General features: G+C 52.8%; 3 protein-coding genes across 8 annotated transcripts in view; 1 reads left to right on the forward strand and 2 right to left on the reverse strand.

Moving 5' to 3' along the window:
- ARL10 (ADP-ribosylation factor like GTPase 10) overlaps positions 1 to 485 on the reverse strand; it is a 3,103-nt gene extending 2,618 nt beyond the window's left edge. For both annotated transcript variants that reach the window (XR_001412675.1, XM_014947834.1), the window contains exon 1: positions 254 to 485. Coding sequence is in view for 1 of the 2 variants with exons in the window: in XM_014947834.1 (XP_014803320.1) it covers positions 254 to 439 (186 nt within the window). In the remaining variant the exon portion in view is untranslated. The remainder of the gene's footprint in view (positions 1 to 253) is intronic.
- A 1,454-nt stretch (positions 486 to 1,939) lies between these two features.
- On the forward strand, positions 1,940 to 10,735 carry KIAA1191 (KIAA1191 ortholog). The gene is made up of 7 exons (XM_014948020.1): positions 1,940 to 2,132; positions 2,231 to 2,421; positions 4,653 to 4,779; positions 6,445 to 6,569; positions 7,850 to 7,956; positions 8,274 to 8,395; positions 8,858 to 10,735. Exons 1-7 carry the CDS (start codon positions 2,105 to 2,107, stop codon positions 9,064 to 9,066), a joined length of 909 nt encoding a protein of 302 aa, XP_014803506.1. The 5' UTR covers positions 1,940 to 2,104; the 3' UTR covers positions 9,067 to 10,735.
- Positions 10,736 to 12,456: 1,721 nt separating this feature from the next.
- SIMC1 (SUMO-interacting motifs containing 1) overlaps positions 12,457 to 20,610 on the reverse strand; it is a 10,318-nt gene continuing 2,164 nt past the window's right edge. Inside the window, exons 2-11 of one of the 5 annotated variants that reach the window (XM_014948015.1) lie at positions 19,605 to 19,754; positions 18,266 to 19,009; positions 17,807 to 18,027; positions 17,005 to 17,074; positions 16,427 to 16,572; positions 15,810 to 15,986; positions 15,172 to 15,300; positions 14,048 to 14,204; positions 13,880 to 13,964; positions 12,457 to 12,917 (exon numbers count right to left, since the gene is read on the reverse strand). In XM_014948015.1, the coding sequence (XP_014803501.1) occupies positions 12,697 to 12,917; positions 13,880 to 13,964; positions 14,048 to 14,204; positions 15,172 to 15,300; positions 15,810 to 15,986; positions 16,427 to 16,572; positions 17,005 to 17,074; positions 17,807 to 18,027; positions 18,266 to 19,009; positions 19,605 to 19,754 (2,100 nt within the window). In that variant the 3' untranslated portion in view covers positions 12,457 to 12,696. Of the gene's footprint in view, positions 12,918 to 13,879; positions 13,965 to 14,047; positions 14,205 to 15,171; positions 15,301 to 15,809; positions 15,987 to 16,426; positions 16,573 to 17,004; positions 17,075 to 17,806; positions 18,028 to 18,265; positions 19,010 to 19,538; positions 20,570 to 20,610 lie in introns of those variants that run through there. The other 4 variants (XM_014948014.1, XM_014948013.1, XM_014948017.1 and 1 more) reach the window with 4 other exon arrangements.

A 20,610-nucleotide genomic window follows, 5' to 3' on the forward strand; every position in this document is an offset into this window, starting at 1 on the left:
GTCCTCGGAGGGTCCCCGCCGGTCCCCCAGAGCCTTCCCCAGCCGGTTGGTCACCGGGGCCTTCCCGACCCCCATCCTGACGGTCTGGAGGGTGTGAGGAACCGGAGGGATCCCAACCCCCTGCCCCGAGATGCCGGTAATGGGCTCCCGGTAAAGGGGATCCCGGGGAGATTCCGACTCTGTGCCCTTCCCAACCGGCGATGGGCCGGGGGTCCCGGCGAGGGTCCGTTTCCCCCCCCCCCACTCCCCTTACCGCGTCGCCGGGAGGGGCTCGGTCCCGCAGCTCCCGCAGCTCCCGCTCCCACCAGCCGCTCCAGCCGGTGCCGGTGCCGGTGCCGCGGAAGTACATCTTCACGGCGATGAAGAGGATGGAGCCGAGAACGGCCACGGCGGCCCCCAGGGCCAGCGTCAGCTCCCGCAGGGCACCGGCCGGAGCCATGCCGCACCGGTACCGGCACCGGCAGCGCTCCCCCCCCCGCCAGCTGTGCCCGCCGGCCGCGCGCCAGGGCCAGCTGTGCCCGCCCCTGACGTCACAGCCGCCCTTAAAGGGGCCGCCTGACCCGGGGCGGGGGGGGGGAAGGAGGGCATGGATGGGATGGAGGGATGGAAAGAGGGATGGATGGATGGGAGGGAGGAATGGAGGGATGGGAGGGATGGATGGAGGGATGGGAGGGATGGATGGAGGATGGATGGATTGTGAGGCCACAACTGGAATACTGTGTCCAGTTCTGGGCTCCCCAGTTCAAGAGGGACAGGGAACTACTGGAAAAAGTCCAGCGTAGGGCTACAAAGATGATTCAAGGACTGGAGCATCTCCCTTATGAGGAGAGGCTGAAAGAGCTGGGACTCTTTAGTCTGGAAAAGAGAAGGCTGAGGGGAGACCTTATTAATGCCTACAAGTATCTCAAGGGCGGGCTGAGGGAGGAGGGAACCAGACTCTTTTCAGTAGCTGTCAGTGAGAGGACAAGGGGCAATGGGCACAAGTTGGAACATAAAGGTTCCACTTGAATATGAGGAAGAACTTTTTCACAGTGAGGGTGATGGAGCCCTGGAACAGGCTGCCCAGGGAGGGTGTGGAGTCCCCTTCTTTGGAGATTTTCAAGCCCCGCCTGGATGCTCCTGAGTAACATGCTCTGACAAGCTCTGGGTGGTCCTGCTTTGGCAGGGGAATGGGACTAGATGATCTCTATGGTCCCTTCCAACTCTAAAAATTCAGTGAAATTCAGAGGGGTGGGAGTGACGTCTGCATGGATGTATGGATGGAGGGGCGTAGGGGTGGGATGGATGGACGGATGGATGGGAGTAATGTCTGCATGGATGAATGGATGGAGGGAGGAATGGAGGGATGGATGGAGGGATGGATGGGAGTGACGTCTGCATGGATGAATGGATGGAGGGATGTATGGATGGAGGGGTGGATGGATGGAGGGGTGGATGGATGGAGGGGTGTAGGGGTGGGAGGGAGGAGAGAGGCAGCAGGGCCTGCCCAGCCGGTGCACTGACGCCTGAGCCGCCCCACGCCAGCCCGGCCCCCACGGGACTCGTTTACCCCGGGTGGCGCAACGCATTCCTGCCCCGAGCCAGGCTCCACCGGGAGCGCCTGCGGGACCTCCCCTGGAGCCGCCGTGCGCGGCCCCCGGTCCCGATGCCGGGGCGGTGGACGGGCTGGGCACCCTTGGGGGGGGACACACGTGTTTTGCCGGCGGAGCCGGTGCATGGTGGGGCAGGAGGAAGGCGGCGGGTGTGCCGGGGCGGGCAGGGACCGACAGCCCCGCCGTGCCCGGGCCGGGCCGTGTCCCAAACCCCGCCGGGCCCGGAGCCGCAGTGCGCCCTCCACCGGCGGCAGCGAATCGCGCGGCCACGCCTCTATACCGAAGCCACACCCACCGAGAGCAGAACTACAACTCCCAGCGTGCCCCGCGCGTCGCCGCCAGCTCTCGCGAGATCTGCGCGCCGATAAGAGCTCTCCCGGGGGCGTGTGAGTCCCCTCCGGTACCGGCGGCGGAGGTGTCGGCGTGTCCGCCGCAGGCTCCGCCATGGCGCCGCTCGGCCCGCCGCCCCCCGCCGAACCCCATTAGCCTCAGCCAGCTTCAGCCGCGCCGCCATGAGTTCGCGGCAGCCGGACGCTCCCGGTAAGGCGCCCCCCTCACCCCCTCCTCCGCCCCCGCGCTCCCCGCCGGCCCGGGTAGGCCGCGGCGGCGGCGCTGAGCGCTGCCCTCTCTGTCCGCAGCGCTGGAGCAGGGCGGCGGGGCCCGCCCGGGCAAGGTGTCGCTGCCCCTCGGCGTGCCGCGCCGGGCCTTCAGCTACGACGACGCCCTGGAGGACACGGCGCCCATGACGCCGCCGCCCGCCGACCTGTGCGCCAACGTCCTCTGGAAGCAGCCGGTCATCCCCGAGCGCAAGTACCAGGAGCTCTCGAAGGTACGGGCCCCGCCGTGGCACCGGCACAGGCCTCCCTCCTGCCTGCCGCCGGCACTGCACCGGGCCGGTCCCCACCCCCGGCCCTGCCGTAGCTGGGGCCTGCCGGGCCTTGGGAGCCCCCGGGAGGCGCTGGGGACAAGAGAGTGGTTTTGCTGCCTGTCCCTGTTGAGGGGACACCGGAGTGTGGCTGAGATAGGAGTGTTCTGGGAGCCTCCTTGGTTACCAGAGGTGTTTATGGGTTAAAAATAAAATAAAATGCTCTGTCAATATCTGAAGGGAGCGTACGGGAGAGCTGGTGAGGGACTCTTTGTCAGGAACTGTAGTGACAGGGAGGAGTGTGCCCAGCAGGTCGAGGGAGGTCATTCTTCCCCTCCACTTTGCACTGGTGAGGCCCCAACTGGAATCCTGCGTCCAGTTCTGGGCTCCCCAGTTCAAGAGAGACAGGGAACTGCTGGAGAGAGTCCAGCGTAGGGCAACAAAGATAATTAAGGGATTGGAGCATCTCCCTTATGAGGAAAGGCTCAAAGAGCTGGGGCTATTTAGCCTGGAGAAGAGAAGGCTGAGGGGAGACCTTACCTATGTTTGAAAGTCTCTAAAGGGTGTTTTGAAGGATGATGGAGCCAGAATCTTTTCAGTGGTTTCCAGTGACAGGATGAGGGACAATGGGCACAAGCTGGAAGATAGGAAGCTCCAGTCAAATATGAGGAAAAACTTCTTTCTGGTGAGGGTGCCAGAGCCCTGGAACAGGCTGCCCAGGGAGGGTGTGGAGTCCCCTTCTCTAGCGACTTTCAAGCCCTGCCTGGATGCTGTCCTGAGTGATGTGCTCTGGGTAACCCTGCTTTGGCAGGGGAGTTGGACTAGATGATCTCTAGAGGTCCCTTCCAACTCTGACAATTCCATGACAGGACAAGGAATAAAGGTTTTAAATTGGAAGAGGGGAGATTTAGATTAGATACCAGAAAGAAATTCTTTCCTGTGAGGGTGGTGAGACACTGGAACAGGTTGCCCAGAGAAGCTGTGGCTGCGCCATCCGTGGAGGTGTTCAAGGCTGGATGGGGCTTTGAGCAACCTGCTCTGGTGGGAGGTGTCCCTGTCCATGGCAGGGGGGTTGGAACTCGATGATCATTAAGGTCCCTTTCAACTCTAACCATTCTATGATTAAAAAAAGCTATGACCAGGTGTAATGAAACCAGAGCAAAAGGGTGGATTTAGACTGGATGTGAATTCTTTGCTATGAGGGCAGTGAGATACTGGAACGGGTTGCCCAAAGAAGCTGTGGGTGCCCCATTCCTGGAAGTGCTCAAAGTCAGGTGGGACAAAGCTTTGAGCAACCTGATGTAGTGAAAGATGTCCCTGCCTGCAGCAGCGGAGCTGGACTAGATGATATTTGAAGGTCCCTTCAACCCAGCCTGTTCCATTAAATGACTGTGGACATGCTTTGAGTGCAGTGCCAGCTCTTTTAGATTTAGAGGCTGTTTTCTAAGTTTGAAGTAAAGTTAAATGTTGTTGAATGGAAGTAACTGCATCCTTTTGAGTTTATCCTTTGCTTTTTGCCTCATTTTGTTTTAAAATCTTTTTTGTGGAAGAAAACCCGAAGTTGTGGTTTGGCACAAAAAGCACACTGTACAGTCAGGGAATAGTAGCTCCTGTGTTAGGATGGAGGAAGCCTGCGTTTCACAGGTTTTCTTGTTTTCTAGTATTCATTGTTTGGTTCTTTGTTGCTAGGGTCTTGTGATCAGTGTAGAGCTATGACCACTGAGCAAAAAAACTGATACAAGGAACAAGGGGGAGAGAAATAAGGTTTAAACACCAGCCTCTAATCTGTGTGACTGCCATTCTGTAAATAGTTTGTATTTCTGAGCTGTCTGTGGAAGGCTGCGTTTGCCCAATTGACCTTGAAGTCCAATTTGCTGTTATAAGAATGGAAGTAGATACATTTTGTTTTCTTTCCTGTTCACCTTTTTGTACTGAGGCTAACAGCTTGTTAGCTTTGAGCCTGGTAGATTCTCAAATGTTTGATGCAAGTTGTTTGTTAATTGCTAAGAATTAGAAGTTTCAAGCTCTAAATGTTCCTGAGCTGTAGTGAGAACAGTGTACAAGTTCCTTCCATGGGATGAAGGCTAGATGCTGCAGCAGTTTGACCTTGTCTCATTTGAGTAGTTAGAGATGTGTCCTGGCAAGGTGCTGAGATACTTTCTCATCTTCAGCTGTACCCTGCTTGTTCCCCACAGATTGAGGAAGGGGATGCCAACATGAATGCCCCTGTCATAACTCCTTCATCGTCCACTGAAAGTGTGAACAAGGTACCTGTGGTGAAGGCCAAGGCCACTCATGTCATCATGAACTCTCTCATTACAAGTAAGAACTCTCACCTCTGATACAGTGGCTAACGGGGTGCGGGCACACTGAGTATGCTCTGGCTTGGTAATGCTTCAAGGTAACTACCAGAGTTCCTGGACAGCTTGTGGGTTCAGACCGACTCTGCTCTTGAGCTGTGTGAGGTTTACTTGGCTTCTAGAAGGAAGCAAGGAAGTAGGGAATAGGCCACACTTACTCCCTCTGTGTTTCCAGGTGCTGGAGGTGGGTGATGAGGGGGGAGTGCAGGGCATGTTACCTGCTGATAGGACACTGCAGTCCATGCCACCTCGTTGCTGGAGTGCAGAGAGCAGCTGCCGCTGCCACCCTGTTTGCTTATTAACTTGGTATTTCTGAATGACAAATAAAGCTCTAAAATTAACCAGAGTGGTGTGGAGAGCTGATGTATTGTGCTAATGGAGCACTTGCTGGTGTTTATGTTGCTTAAGAGCAGCAGCTGTCTTGCTAACAGTAACACTTACTTTAAAAAAACCCACAAACCTCATAGATCACAATGCTTTAACATCAAATTGGGTGAGTTTTGTTTGCAGAGAAGACAGGCCCATTTGCAACAAGAGGAATTATTGCTGTGTTAATCTGTCCCTGCTGCCTCTTCTTTTAGCAGCTGGGATCTGAGCTTCATCCAAGCAACACTTCCAAAGACTTTTAGGTTTTCAGACCAGCGTTTTGAAATAGCTTTACATTTGTACTTCAGTTTTGGATCAAAAATAGCCAACACATCAGAAAATAATGCCCAGGAATATGGACTTTCTTCTGGAAAAAGCAGTTCCTGTTCTAGTCCAATGACAAAATGCTAATCTAGTTAAAAACATGATGGCCTAAAAATGTTCTTCTGCAGTAACCAGTCAGGAGCCCCAACTGCACCTCCCAGGAAGAACATTCAGGCACAAGTTGGGAAATAACAAAGGTCCTCTAGTTTTCTCATACATACAGTGCACTATCCTTGCAAATAACAGTAACATTAGCATGGGAAGTTTTACCTGTTTTAGAGAAGACATTGAGCTTTTCCAGTTAATCTTTTTGTGCTCTTAATTCCTTTTGACTTTTTTCATAGTCTCACTAGGGAGCGAGCAACTTATAAGCACTTCCCCCTCCCTACATATTTTTCAGAACTGAAATTGATATCTGTGTATTAGATGCTGACTCTGTATTTGGCTGAAACAGCTGACTTCACCAAACCTAGAACCACTGGGAGTCTCTACCACCTGTTCTGCAAAGCTGTGATTGTCAGATTAGTTGGTGTGGGCAGTCTTTTAGAAGACTTCTTTTTTGTTGGCCAGAAAAGCTGCCTTGAATTTAGAGGGCCACTTAAAATGTTTGGCTCATTGGGGTCTCCTAGATTTATGAAGTTATAATTAGGAGTGCAGCTTCTGGGGTGAGATAGATTTAATTACAGGTGTTGCATTTGTAATACATCTGGTGGTTTGGGGGCAAATCACTGTTCATCTGTCTTAGCCCTATGACTCAGTTTTCAAGTCGAAATATCTTATCAGCAAGCTTCATCTTGCTGCCTCTGTCAATTCATCGCAATATCTAGGTATGAATGATGAGAAAAGGGCTTTGCATTTGGTTGCTTAAGTTGCCTTTGTTTTCTAGAACTTCTTGTGGTGGCATTTTTGTGTGACTGTGTGCTTTTGTCCATTCCAGAGCAGACTCAGGAGAGCATTCAACGCTTTGAGCAGCAGGCGGGGCTGAGAGAAGCTGGCTACACTCCCCACAAAGGCCTCACTACTGAGGAGACCAAGTACCACCGAGTGGCTGAGGCAGTTCATGTAAGGCTCCTTTAGCATTGACTTTCTCCATGTAGGTTGTGTACTGGCTTAACACTTATCTGGTGACATAACTTCTGGAGCATGTTGCGAAGATTCTCCTTAAACTGCTTCCTCTGAAGGCTTTTAGCTCATTGTATAAAAAAAAAGTTACCCTCTTGTATTTTGAAGGTAGCGTTTGTCTTTATAGTTTTGATACAAACTTTTTTCTGAAATCTGTCATATTCCACAGTCATGTCAGACTATCACAGTCTTTCCAACTGGGGACATCCCTCCCCAGAATATAGTCCCTTGCTGTATGTCCTGCAGGTGACTGTTTTAACTCTTTGTGCCAAGAGAGCTTGTAAACTGTGCACTCCTGATGTGGAAGTTCCCAGATGAAATTGAGCTTGCCTCTTGCTGGAAATAAAGACAAAGGTCTTGAATCAACATGCTTCTGATGAGCTCAGTTGCCCACAGTAATTTTGCCGCTAGAGTTTAATAGTGAACTCTGAGTGTACTCCCCACAAGGTCAAAGTTTCAATAACAGCGGTGAATTCCATTAGTGTAGCTTTGACAGGCAACAGGAAACATTCTGAGAAGGTGCCTGTGTAACTGGTGTTTGAATTATAACTGCCCTTCAAGTGACTTCTTCAAAGTTCAGTTTGTACTGTCTGACTTGTAATAACCTGGTTCACATACACCCAGTTCCTGTTTATTTCATGACCAGGCATATTCTTTAAACGCAGTTCATCTCCGTGTTCTAGAGCAGTGTTCCCATCCTGTGGGATGTGAATTACTTCTCAGAGTCTAGGTACAAGGTCTGGTCTTACGTTCATTAGAGAACTTGTGTGACTGAAAGCTCTGTTGCTCTGAAAAGTGCTGTGAGCAAACGGTTCCTGTGCATTTAGACTTGTTACCGGGTACCTGAACTGATGTGTAACCTGGCTCTGCTACGTCTGCAACCTCCTCTGAATGCTGGTGTTGAGGCAGTGTGTTACTGCTGGGCAATGACTCTGAATTGCAGAGTGAGCTGTAGGTGTTATTTTACTTCCTCTAGCCTGGAGGATGTGTCTTGAGTGAAATATGCTTCCAAAATGCTTATATCTGATCTGGAAAGAAGCTTAAGGGGTGTATGGAAATATTGTAATACTGGGTTTAGCTTTAGGTGAAGTGACACTTGAATCCTTTATCATCTGTGATACAAAGAATTGTCCAGTTTTGACAACAAAACTCACCATTTGTTCCTTATGTCTTGTGTTTAAGCTCTGTTGCCTCTGTGTTTCTCTTGCCTCTCCCAACAGAAGCTGAAAATGCAGAGTGGAGAGATGACAAAAGATGACAGACAGACTTCTTCTGCTCAGTCTACTCCAAGCAGCACTCCCCACTCCTCTCCCAAGCATAAAACCAGGTACTCTGTTCCTGGCAGACCACTGCCTCCTTTGGTTTCCTGCGGGCTGCTGAGGTGGGAGCTGCTACAAATACCCTTATCCAGTGAGGGACTGTCTGAGGGGTGAAATTTGGCACCTGCTTTGGATTTGTGTTCAGTAGATCCAAATATTGAAAGCTTGTGGAACTTGGGCATACATATATTAATCCTGGGTGGTAACAAACCTATTAAGATCATTTAAATTGCCCCTCATAAGTACGTGTAAAGTTCCTGGTACAGTGGCTGCCACTTGAAGTATTTATTCTCATGTTTTCTACATCTCTATTTTTTTTCCCTAGGGGTTGGTTTAGTCAGGGATCCTCTACTTCTCTCACGGGCCCAGACTTTGCCATGGAAACTGGTGGGGAAAGATGGAGCTTTTTTGGACCCAAAGCCATCCAGAAATCCACCAATGATCCAGGTATGTCCTCTAAAAATCTCCTGCCCTGCAAGAGCGTCGGGAGAACTGTCACACAACAAACTTGCTAGCTATTTCTGGAGCTTATCCTGCTTGCCGTGTTACTTTCTAGGACCATCTTGTGAATGTGTGGTATTCATATAATTTCCATGCCTAAATATAAAGCAGTTAGGTAAAACCTCTGCCAGGGATCTGAAAGGAGAAATAACTTGCACTGAGCTGCAGTGGAAGTGCCAGGTGTGAAGGTGATAGCTTTTTACTCTTTCTCTGCTGTCTGGAACTACAACTGGAAGTGCCAGCCACTGATGTGGAATAGGCTTTAGATGATGTGAAGCTGCTTGGGTGTCACACAGGCTTTCTGCAGTGTTGGGCATCAGTGACACAGCTCACTCCCCCCGGAAGCAGTGGAAAAAGGACCTGGCAAGTTTTCCTAGTTCTTACTTGCTGTGATTTTTGTTTCATCAGGAGGATTTACCATCCAATCCTATAAGGGTGCCCAGAAGCCATCCCCAATGGAGCTGATGCGTGCTCAGGCTACTAGGATGCCAGAGGATCCAGTCACCTTCAAACCACCCAAAATGGACATTCCAGTCACAGAAGGGAGGAAACAATCTCCACGTTCCCATAATATCAAACCTCGGGATCTGAATGTGCTCACTCCCACTGGGTTCTAGGAAGAATCTTCTGGTGTCTTTAGCGGGCTACAGGGTGTTGTAGGCTCTGCTTCCTGTCCCATTGTGCTGCAGTAAAATAGGAAAGTCTCCCTCTTCATCTCAGAAAAGGAAACAGTTGTGACTGTCCTCCTCTTCATCTCAGAAAAGGAAACAGTCGTGACTGTCCTCCTAAAGCCAGTCTTGGAAAATCTCCTGCACTAGTACTAAACCAATGTAAACCATCCTGTCTGCTGTATGGCACCAGCTCGGTCTGCTAAGCTGCACTAGATGTGCTTCCCAGCACACTGCACACAGTGAAACAGTGAGCTGTGTGTTGTGGGACAGGAGTGCGTGTGGTGTACAGGCAGGGGGGCCTCTCTCCCTCTGGTCTGATTGTCTCGTCCTGCTGAGCACCGAAGTATCCTCAGGAGGACTGTGGTTCTGTATATGCCATACAGAACACCAGCAGTAAATGATGAAAACAAGCAAGGACTGAAAACCGGAGCATTAACTGCTGGAAGGAAGCTGCTCTGGGAATGTGGTGGGTCCATTTTAAATGTGGCACCCCCTTAGTATCCGGTGTGACCGGTTCAACACCTAGTACGTCTGTCTTTGAATTCTTTTTAAAGGAAAAATGGAGAAGTCATCATTCTAAGAATCCCTTAATTGAAAGGCAGGGAGCAGAGTCTAATGGGGCTTGGCAGTAACAAGGAAGAATTGCTTCTCTTCCAACTCTTCACGTTCCTCCAAAAAGGTGGAAATGCCCAGAGCTGGTGTGGCTTGAACCAAGTAATCCTCCTCTCTCCTTTCTGCAAAACAACACTGTCCCGCTGCTTTCTCCTAGACAACAGACTTACTGATGTTCTGGCACTCTGGGTGCTGCTTGATCATTACTTTTTTTTCTAACATCTTACATGAATCATGTAGAAGTGTATTGGACACCAGGGACACTTCTCAAATAGGGTTTTTTGTTTCATCATCACTAAATGCATTTTGTAGGGCTGGGGCAGGGCCGAGGGCAGATCAAGGCTAAACATCCCTCCCTGCTCTGATACTGCTGTATGTAACTGTTGGCCAAGTCAGAACCAGGTACTGGGAGCAGTTACCACTTGCTTTCCCGAAAAGTGGAAGGAACTTCCACATCTAATCCCTTAGGTGTTATAGGTGGTGTTGCTCCGTATTCTTCACCTGTCCTGTGGCAAACAGGTCTCCTTTCCTCTCTCTTGATCTGATGACTGCGTGGCAGAGCTCCCTCCACCAGCAGCAGTTTCTTTCTCTAGTGGTGAGGTGGCAGCAGCAGCCTTGCATCTGGTACTGGAAGCTTCAACCAGGACAGAGGTTGTTTAAAAACTGGTAACCGCTGAGCTCTGGGGTTTCTGCTGCCTTAAACCAAACATTCCTCCCGGAGGGTGAGGCAGGGTTGGCTCTCTTGGCCGGCTGCTGTCCCCTCTGAAGCAGCACGTTTTGTGGCTCTGCTTCCTCCCAAGCTTCAGCAGCACTGCCAACGATGTGTTGTGTTGAAAGTCTCCCACCCAACCCAGCAGTTCTCACTGTCACCGCTCATTTGCACCTTGGCAATCAGTCTGTCATTTGACATTAATTTATTTGTTGTCTGTATTCATGTCTCTAATGTGTATGATTTATTTTTTTGTTTGTTTGTTACAAGAAAATAAAATCCTCGTGAATGGAGGTCCTTGGTGTGTGTTAGCCCTGGCAAAGCAGCTGTGGAAGAAATATGGGGCTGTCCAGTGTGTGGGAGGGTCAAGGTTCTGCCTCGTAAGGCTCTGGCAGCACTTGCACTAGGGGGAGATGCTTCCTCTGTAAAACTCCCTTTTGACAGGGAGACTGGGTTGGGCAGATGAAACTAAACATGAAGTCTGTGTGTTGTCTTGAGCTATTTACATGGTGATTCTTTATATTCCTGAGGTTGCCTCTCTTGTAGCTTGTGTGCTGTGTTTGCACCCATAGTGTGAAGATGGGCACTAGGGTGGGAGCCAGGCCTAGAGGTGCCCAGCTCCCATGGTGTGGCCATCTCTGCCTTGCCTTCCTCTGAAAAGTTCTGTTCAGAGTGCTGCTGTCACATTTGTAGCTTCCAAAGTACTGCTGATAGAGCACATGATTCTCCTGGGATGGGGATGTCTGAGGTGAACACTGGTGTGTCCTCTGCTCCTAGAGTGTTAGCAGAACTAAAAGTGATGATCCTGCAGCACCCAGGTACTGTGGTACAGGCTGCTGCTGCGGGTCTTGGTTACACAGGCAAATCTCAGAGTTTGGTTTGGAAAGGCTGGGTTGAAGTGTGGCCTCTTGGTGTGATAGTTTCATTCTACTTTCTGTATTTTACTCCAACATCGTTCTTGGGGATGTGACCAAGATATCAGAAAATAACATCCAGAACTCTGGACCTCTTGCTGGGATGCAGCTTCTAGTCTAATAATAGCAATCTAATCCAATTAAGAGGACCTGGCTGGAAAATGCACCTGAGTGAGCAAGGAAAAGCTTTCTAGAGCAGTGAGCACTGGGAGTTTGCACTGTTGGGAATGCTTTTGGCTATTACTCCCAAAACAGACTTCTTCACTTTTCCCTGGATGGCTTATTCCTGGAGGGGCAATGTCATGCAGATGAGCGGTTTGTTCTACATCTGGCAGCTGGGAAGGGGCTTCCTGAAGAACAAGGAGCAAACCTGTGAGTCTCGGGTCAGACCCTTCCAAACAGTTCTGGGCTGGAGGAGGCCTCCCTGGACAGCAAGCATCAGGGCTGCAGTGTGTGCAGGGCTACTCCATTCCTGGCTGTGACTCTGCTGCTCGATGCTCCTCAGCTCCAGTCTCCTCAATAGGACCCTGCCAAGAGTTTCCTACCACAGGGGCAGATAAAGGGGGGATGGGCAGCTCTGGGAGTCTTCCTCCCACTCCCAGCTGCTGTTGCCTGCAGAGACCTTCTATAGAAATGCCTAATTGCGCTCTGATTTCAGCTGTGATTGGAGTTGATGGCAGTGTATTTGGATTGAATATTCATCATACCCCGCACGCTTGCCTGCACTGCAGACACTTCAGTGCACTCTGGAAGAGGCGCAGCCGTTTCAGCTGATGCTGCAATCCAGTCTTCCCTCTTGACATGCTGCTCACCTTGGGCAAGGTCACGTAGATGTATTTGATTTCAAACAGGAATGTTCTTCTCCTGAGGGTCCATCAGCATCGCTTGGGGATCTCTGCACTGTGAATATCTTACTGCAGCCCACACCTGCTTTTTTGTCTTAAATATTAACACCTTTCCCTAAATATTGATCAGGTATTTTGGCATTTTTCTTGCTATGCAAACTATTGTCAGTTTATGGCTGCATTTGCTATCCCAAGGTGCAGCTGACAGCTCTGCTCTTCCTTTGGGCAGGGCTGCCACCGAAATGGAAGAGTCTCATCAAATAAAAAAATAATTTATTTCTTTTAAAGTGTACAAAGTTCCTTGTAAAACTGGGATGAGGCAGGTATGAAAGGAAATTCTGAGACTCTGTAAACCAGACATTTTTCCAAAGAAATGCATAAACGAACCTATGAGATGTATGACACTTATGACTGCAGCATGAGATGGGGGTTTTGATGGGGTTTTACAGAGGAAATGTGAAGCTCTTTGTGCCCCCTGCCACAGGGGTTGTCTCCATCAGGTAGCAGTGACAATGAGGAACAACTCCCGAAGCATGCACAGTTTCTCCATGATCTGCTGGGGAAAAGGCTGCCCCAGGACCTGCTGCATTCGCCTGATGAAGTCCTCTATATTCAGTTGAACGTCCAGATGGCTGATCTCATCGCTGTCCTGGAGCTTGGGCTTGGCTTTCTGAATGATCAAGTCCATGCGGTCACTAAGTGAGCTCCGCAAGTGCTCTGCAAAAGGAAATGCTGGTGGGGAGAGGCAACACAAAATGGGCTGGTGACCTGTTCAGGGACAGGTTGCAGCGTGCCACTGGCAGCATTGTGGTGAGGAGTGGTTGGGAAGTGTGCTGGTCCTCTCATGGTTGTCCTTGCTGCTGCTGCACAAGACTAGCCTGGTGGAAGAAGGTACTGTCCCTGCCTCGGAGCTCAGTCTGCTCTTGAGGAGAGCCCAAGAAAGGGGGAGGGGAGAGGGGTTGGAGCATCCTTTTTTGCTGTGCTCGTGGCAGACTGGACAGCTTTCCAGCTGCACAGGAAGGTCTCCAAAGAGCTTAACAACAGTGATTGTCTAGGGCCTCAGGGAGAGTAAAACTCTGTGCACGTGATAGGTTCCTCTGCGTTCCTCCAGGAGAGCCTTAACCGTGGGCTAAAGCAGGTGAAGTTGAGAAGGAACTTTTAGGATTTTCTGGTAAAACAACTTTAGGGATCATTAGGGAGTGTTTTGTGACTGTGTTGCTCTCCTGGGGTCAGAAATACTGCTCCTTCCATGGCTACTGTGGGTGGTGCTTTCTGCCCAGTCTGCTGAGTGTGTCCTGGCTTTACCATCCCTTTGACTTCTGCTTTTCCTCCTAAACCACCCTATTCCTCCACCCCCTGTGTGTGCAATTTAGACAACAGTGGGTACAAAGCACCCCCTTGGGTACTTCTCAGTGCTGGGATTGATCCTTTAGGAACTAGGCTATTTCTGAGGGGCTACACTTTGCACAACAAGTTGGGTGCTCTGCTTGATGCAACATCACTTCTTTGCTCTCACTGCTGGGAATAGTTACAAGCATCATCTAAGGCACATCATCTTTCTAAGACTCAGTGGCCATGAGTTCAAGAGTGATGAGAAGAGAGGAGGAAGGGTACTTTGGCTGTTCTATGGCAGCCTCTTGTTGGGATTGTGTTTATCAAGGCCAGAACAGGCTGCTTACCCAGTATTACATTTTGGTAACTCATCAGCAGCAAACTCAAGTAATGCAGCATCTCATCCCATCTTTGCCATGTTGCTGTTTCATCCTGTGACAGGAGACAGTGTTTGGTTATTAGAAAATGTTTACTTGGGAGAAGATAAGGCAAAGGAGAGAGGTTGGACTGGATACCTGGTATTGCAGCAGCACAGAGGAATGGCTCAGGAAGTACAGGATCTTGGCCAGAGACAAGGGCAAAGTTGTGGGCACGTCACAACTATGCAGGAACAGCAGCTCAAGCAGTTTACAGCGCAGGAGGTGACTTTCCATGGTGTTTAAGAAAGCTTCCCTGGAAGACAAAGGGATTTGTCACAGCCTGACCAGGGACAACTGCTCTAGCGTGTTCCCGGTGTCCTGCTGGTTCTGATCTGGTGCCAGGGGCTGCTCAGCAGTACAGCGGAAGGAACGCCACCAGATGTGATAGGGAGACATTTGTTACGCAGCTTGGCCACGGGCATGTTTACGTCGTTAGGTCTGACCTGTGGCAACTCGAGGTCGGTACGGTCTGTGAAGCAAGTTTAGCTGCTTCACTTCACCCTGCCCAGCAGCCTGTGCAAAGTCACCCATTCCTGCTGACTTGCAGGGAGCACAGCCAAGCAAGTGTGACGTGGGGTCAGCAACCAGCTGGATCTAGGAGAGCTGTCCTGGGAGGAGTGATAACTTGTTTACAGTCAGTTTGGCTTGGCTGGACCCAGTGTGTGCTCAGGGTTCTGCTGAAAGGGTCCGAAAGGGCTGCCTGCTGGGGCTGGCAAACGTGGGTTTGAAACATCTGTGGGTCTCATGGTCTCACGTCTAGGCTAGAGCCAGTCAGGCCCTTGTGCTTTGGCTTCAGATACTGCGTTTCTTAGAGAAGCAAACAAAAGCATTTCAAGGCAAAGCTCCAAGAACTGCATCCTATTTCTGGTGAGCTTCTCAGTTGTCTCTGGAAATCAGTGATGAGTTTGCCAGTACATGACCATGCTGATACAGAGTGCTGCTTTTCAGACCCTCTGTACGGTTTGAAGTCCTGCAACTTTAACAAGTAGGAGAAACAGCTTTTCTCAGCAACACATAAACTGGGGAGACGCGTTCAGCTGGTGATGTTCTGTCTCCATGGGATCTGTCAGTCCATCAACCATGCATTTGCTGGCTGGGTCATAAATGGGCCTTGTCTTTCTATACCCTATGGGTATTTTATGCATCCAGACTTGAATGTAAATCGGGAATAAGACTATTGCTCACACAGGCAGATGCTGCCTTGCACACGTTTGTCTCACCTTTGGCTCCTCAGGGGAATATTCAGTATAAATGGGAATATCACATCTGCGATCTTACAGGAGCTGCAGTTGGGAGATTTGTCCACTTCCACTGCGATGGACAACATCCGCTGGAGCAGGAGCATCACCCTAGGTTAGGGAGACAGTCAACACTAAGAGACATGACCCTTGGCTTGCAAAGTAAAGCAGTGGGGATGGCACCTAGTGCAGCCTCATGCCTTGCAGTGAGGGACATAGGGGAATGTAGCAGGCTAGGTTTGGTGTCTCCTGGTAGCTTTTGAATCTGATGCTCTTGGAAGCAGATGGGCCCTCATGTGGCTGTACTGAGCATTGGTGGAGCAGCACAGGGCAACCTGGGTGGTGGGCCAAGATCTCCAGCCTTAAGAGGAGGATGCTCACTGAGCCAGTTTTCTACCAGGTGAGGAAGTCTCTCGCTCACCAAGTCTACTGCTGCAGGTAAGAGGAGGATGCTCACTAAGCCAGTTTTCTACCGGGTGAGGAAGTCTCTCGCTCACCAAGTCTACATCTACCCCGAAGGAGAACTTCAGGTACAGCCTGGCTACTCTGACCTGAACTGGCTTCTCCCTGACTTGGGCCTCATGATACTGCCAGCAGGGGGGCAGGACTTCAGGGCTTACCTCTGGGCAAAGAAAGTTGGTGGAGCCACCTCTGCCTGGTCAGTGCTGGCCGGCTGTGGTGCAGATGAGCTTTCGGTCCTTGTGTCTGCTGAAGAGGATGTCATTTCTTGCAGCTGCTCCTCGGGCTGAGAGAACCCGACCCCTGTCACTGCTGCAATCAACCATTCGATCACCTCCCTGTGACAGAAACAGGAACATTAGTGGGGACAGGCCTGGTTTGCTGCATTCTGACCTAGAGATCCACTTGGAGCTCAAGGAATGACCCTGAGGGTGGGACACATTCTTCATCTGCTTGGACAGGGATCAGCTCTGTTGAGCAGCAGATTTATGCAGTTGTCAACAGGACTGTCTCCTTCTCAGTCGTGTCCTGAGCAACGCAAATCTGGCTCTGTCCCTGGGAAAAGCCCACTAGACTGCAGCCAGAAATGTCTTGCATCATCTCTGGTGGTTTGCTTTTGTAAACCTGCTCCTGTTCTTTATACTTGGCCCCTACACCTCCCTCTCCCAAGCTTGTTTCCTGGAAAGTTTGACCTGGAGTCTCAACAGGTGTTCCCCGAGCCCCTGCCTTTCAGCATCTGGTTAGAGAATAGGGGAGGAGAAGGAGGAGGCATCCTTACTTGACATTGTTGAAGCACATGTCACATGAAAGCACTTTCTTGGCAATTGACTTCTGCAGCAGACGCAACCTCAGGTTTTCCTGGAAGTCATCCTCCAGGGTCTGCACCACGTACTGCAGGAAGAGGAGCCAGCCAGGGGGCTTCTGCTGAGGGCAGATGGAGAGGGTATGAGCCTGGCAAAGCCAGAGGGCAAGGAGCATCTGGGAATTTGGTTGTTTCAGGAATAGGCTAATGTACATGACTGAAAAGTAGCTCCAGCAGGGGCTGCCTGGCTCAGGTAATGCCATGGAGGGTTGGCTGGACCTGTTCTACCATTGCACTAGGACAATGAGTCTATTGCTGTGTCTTCTTCAGGTGAGATGATGTACCTATAGCTGTGCAGCAGCTTAGGGAGCACCCTGGATAAAAGCGGGAGACCCAACTGGCATTTGCTGCCCTCAGCAGCTGCAATAAAACTGCATGTTGGACTGGCCCATTCTGCAGCAGGGCACGGCCGTGAGGCCCTGGGGCAACGCTTACCCTTGGGCACTGCACCCTGGGTGATCCCTGCCTGATGTGACACAGGCGATGCCAAGTACCTGGTCCTCCATGATGTACTTCAGCAGCGTCCAGTCCCATCCCACTGTGGCGGCGTTGGCTGGATGGAGCCTGCAAGGACAGCACTGTCCGTTTGTGCTGAACTGCCCACCATCTGGAAGCATGGCAGCCCCTGGCCCTTCCCCAGACCCCCAGCTCAGGGGCCTGCCCTGCCTCCTCCTCCCCAGCTTTGCCCTCTCCCTTTCTCCTCCCCTGATTACCATCATTTTTGGGGGCTGTACTGCAGGGAGAGCATCAGCACTCCTGGACCTGAGGCCTCACAAAACATTGTGCCTCTCTGCAGAAACCCTGAAGGCAGCAGGGGAACTGCTCCAGCCCCCTCCAGCCCATGGCCTCTGCTGCAGCCCAGGGAAGGCGTTTTTGCCATGTCACAGCAATGAAGAATGAGATCTGTTCTTCAGGAGCAAGACAAACACACTCCTCTGTCCTATAGGACACCCTGGTGTCACAGGCTGTCCCTGCACTGTGTGGGCTTGCTACTAAACGATTAAAGCACGCTCGTGATACAACTGGAGCTGCTTTCCCTCCTGTCTTAGCATCCGCTGCCTCTCACACCCCCCATCCTCCATCCACTCTGGGCTTTAGTGGCTGCTGTCTGGGCCAGCAATGGTCCTGATGCACCCTTAGACAGCCTGGGGTGTGTCTGTGCTGGTAACAGGAGAATCATCCTGGAAATTGCTCCCCATTCCATGGGAGAGGACCATGGAGAATAACCTTTATGCTGGGCAGGCCCCTACGAGCACCTAGCCAGCCCCAGGACACCGTGGCAAAAGGAACACGTACATTTGGATCTTCATCAGCAGCATGTAGGTGTCCTTCAGGATTTCCCTTTGGTGGACGTTCAATAGGATCTGTCTGATCAGGTGGGAGATTATTTCCTTGGGGGGACGGTGCTTGCAGGAGACGAACTCGCTCAGGAAATGCAAGGTGCCCTCCAGGAAGTTCTCCTCCATGGTGGTACGCACCATGCTCAGCTTCCCACTGGGGATGAGGTCAGGTTTCCGCTGTGTGCAAGGCAAAGCAATGGGTGAAAGCCGTCCTTCCAAACACAGAGAAACCTAGCTGTGATGTGGGGCCTACCATGAAGGGAACTACAATAACCAGAGATCCCAACTGCCTAGCAAAGCTCCCCCTGAAATGGGAAGCAGAGCAGGAACAGCCCCTGCTCCATCCTCTCCTGCAGAGGCTGCTCTGAGCAGCCTCTGGCCAGGCTTAGCAGCAGGTGCTCTGAACCCTCTTTACCTGCTGTGTTTCCCTGTTGGGTGCTACATCTTGGATGAAGAGGTGCTGGACTCCGCTCCTCCTGAAATAGTGCAGTTTGTTCAGCCAGGCCTTGCTGTCAGCCTTGGTCCTGACTGGGGTCACCTGCTGGATTGCTCCGTGTGGTTGTAAGTCACCTGCTCCCATCAAAGGCCCTTGGGCCTTCACTGGGGTTGGGGGAATGACTGGGGCAGGGCTTAGCCTCGGGGGCAGCTCCTTTTGCTGGCCGAGGTGGGGAGTCTCTTCCTCTGGGCTACTGGGTCTCCAGCTGCTGCTGCTGTCCCGGCTGGAGGGGGACAGGGACAGCATGTCCGAGTCCAGCTGCATGCTGGCCAGGGAGCCCAAGTCACTGTTAAAAGTGGTAGTGCTGCAGTTCTGCTCCGGGCTGCAGGAGGAACTGCGGCGGCTGGAGGTGGGAGAGAAGCAGCTCCGGTTCTCTTTGCTTTCTGCCCCGTCCGTGGTGGCACCGGGCTCCGCGGGAGCATCCTGTGAGGGTGCTGCAGGGCTTGGCTTCAACGTTGCCTCTGTTTGTGGTGTTGTGGTGGAGCAGAGCCGGGGATGGGATGTGTCAGCTGCTGGGGCAGCAGGCACCTGCCTGGGGTCCTGGTCAGCCCAGGCAGTGGTGTGGGGAGGGCTGCACGTGTCCTCTGTCAGGTCGATGATGGTGAGGCTGCTGCACGACGCCACGTCTGTGCTCGTGTCCTCGCAGGTCAGATCGATAATCTCCTGTGGGGACAGAAGGGCCAACGCTGTCAGCGATGGTGGCACCTGGGTGCCTTGGTCCTCCCCTGCCAGGGACCTCTGCTATGGTGGCACTGTTGCCTCAGCCCAAGGGGGAAAAGGGGCTCGTTGGCAGCAGCCGAAGGGACAGGGCAGCCTGCAGGCAGCAGCCCGAGCTCGTGTTGGCCTGCCCTGGAAGCACAGCCGAGCCTGACCCAAGCTCTTCTTCCCCACTCCTTGCAGAGACAACCCCCCACCCTGCTCCCCCTGGGCTCCTACAGGAAATGGCTGGGTCCTCTGCTCCAAACACCTTTCTCCTTGGGCCAGAGCAGGACTGGCTGCCCTCTCAGCTCCCTCCCAGGATGGGGAAATGCCAGGGGAGGGGGCAAGGGGACCGGAGCGAGCGTTGCTGTCCCCCGTCCCCAGGGGCTCCTGGCAGGAGCAGCACACAGGATCGGAACCTCGGCACACCCCCCCTCCCCTGTGGCACAGCCTCACCCGCTACAGGGACACGAGCGGCAGGGAACAGAGCTACCTTCACATCCATGGCACCAGGCCAGAGCTACGGCAGCCCCGAGACTTTGGGGACTCCCATGCAGACCTTGCTGGGTGATGGTGCACCCGGAGCTCCAAGGACGCGCCTGTCCGAGGGGCGGCAGGAGCGGGCAGGGGGAGGCAGCTGTGCCCGCACCTCCGGCGGGCAGGACACGGCACTTCTCAGGATCTCGATGTGCCCGGGAGGGGTCAGAGCCTGTTTGCTCTTGGAAAAAAAAAACCCTCAGCGTCTCAAAGCAGGAACACGTTTAGCGGACGATTTAAATCCATAATTTTTTTTGTGTGTTGGTTTTCCCCCTGGCTCAGACCTGCTGCCTTTCCCAAGGATGGGCTGCGTGTAGCCTGGGGAAGGTGACAACACCCAGCAGGCCTGGCGTGCTACGGGACACTGGTGGAGCCGAGGAGGGCTGGAGGTTGTCCCTGCTCCAGCTGTCCCCGCTGTCCCAGACGCCATGGAACTGCCGGTGTTTGAGAGCTGCATCACAACCGGGGACAACAGCACCCGGTGCGGGGGGTGAACACATCGTTACCACCCACCCAGGGCTGTGTCTTGACGGTGGCATTGTGCCCTGAACTGCCACTGCACCGGCCCATCGTCACCCTGTCCGTGGGGTGGCCCAGGTGAGGGGGACGGTGGCCACCCCACCACAGCCCAGGGCTGGATGCCCACCAGGAGGCTGAGTCCTGGCAGGCTGGGACCCTCCTCGGCACAAGGCACTCCATGGCGGGGGGCCGGGTCTTCCCCGGGGGACGTGACCCCCGGGAGGGACAGGCTTGGAGACCAGGCCTCCGCTGCCGGGAGTTGGCCATGGGGACCCGAGCCCTCCTTGGGGCCTTGAGGGAGGTGACGGAGGGGGACCGGGCTCTCCGGGAGCAGGCGGCCGCAGCTCCGGGAGACGCTCCGCGCCCTTTCCACGGCCCTCGAGCCTTCATGTCCCCCCGCGGCTCCCGTCCCCGCGCCCGGCAGAAGCGCCGCCATCTTTGTGAAGGGCAGGCGGCGCCGCGCCCCGGCGGGAGGCCCCGCGGCCCGGCCCGGCCCCGCCCTCCCCCCC

The sequence above is a fragment of the Calidris pugnax genome, unplaced genomic scaffold, assembly GCF_001431845.1.
Source record: "Calidris pugnax isolate Ruff unplaced genomic scaffold, ASM143184v1 scaffold27, whole genome shotgun sequence".
Classification (NCBI taxonomy): Eukaryota; Metazoa; Chordata; class Aves; order Charadriiformes; family Scolopacidae; genus Calidris; species Calidris pugnax.

Bases quoted from the DNA above. Each gene is read 5' to 3' on its own strand.
- KIAA1191 (XM_014948020.1), top strand. From the start codon at position 2,105: ATGAGTTCGCGGCAGCCGGACGCTCCCG. The intron at 2,422-4,652 runs GTACGGGCCCCG...TGTTCCCCACAG, and splicing joins AGTACCAGGAGCTCTCGAAG to ATTGAGGAAGGGGATGCCAA. The intron at 7,957-8,273 runs GTACTCTGTTCC...TTTTTTCCCTAG, and splicing joins TCTCCCAAGCATAAAACCAG to GGGTTGGTTTAGTCAGGGAT.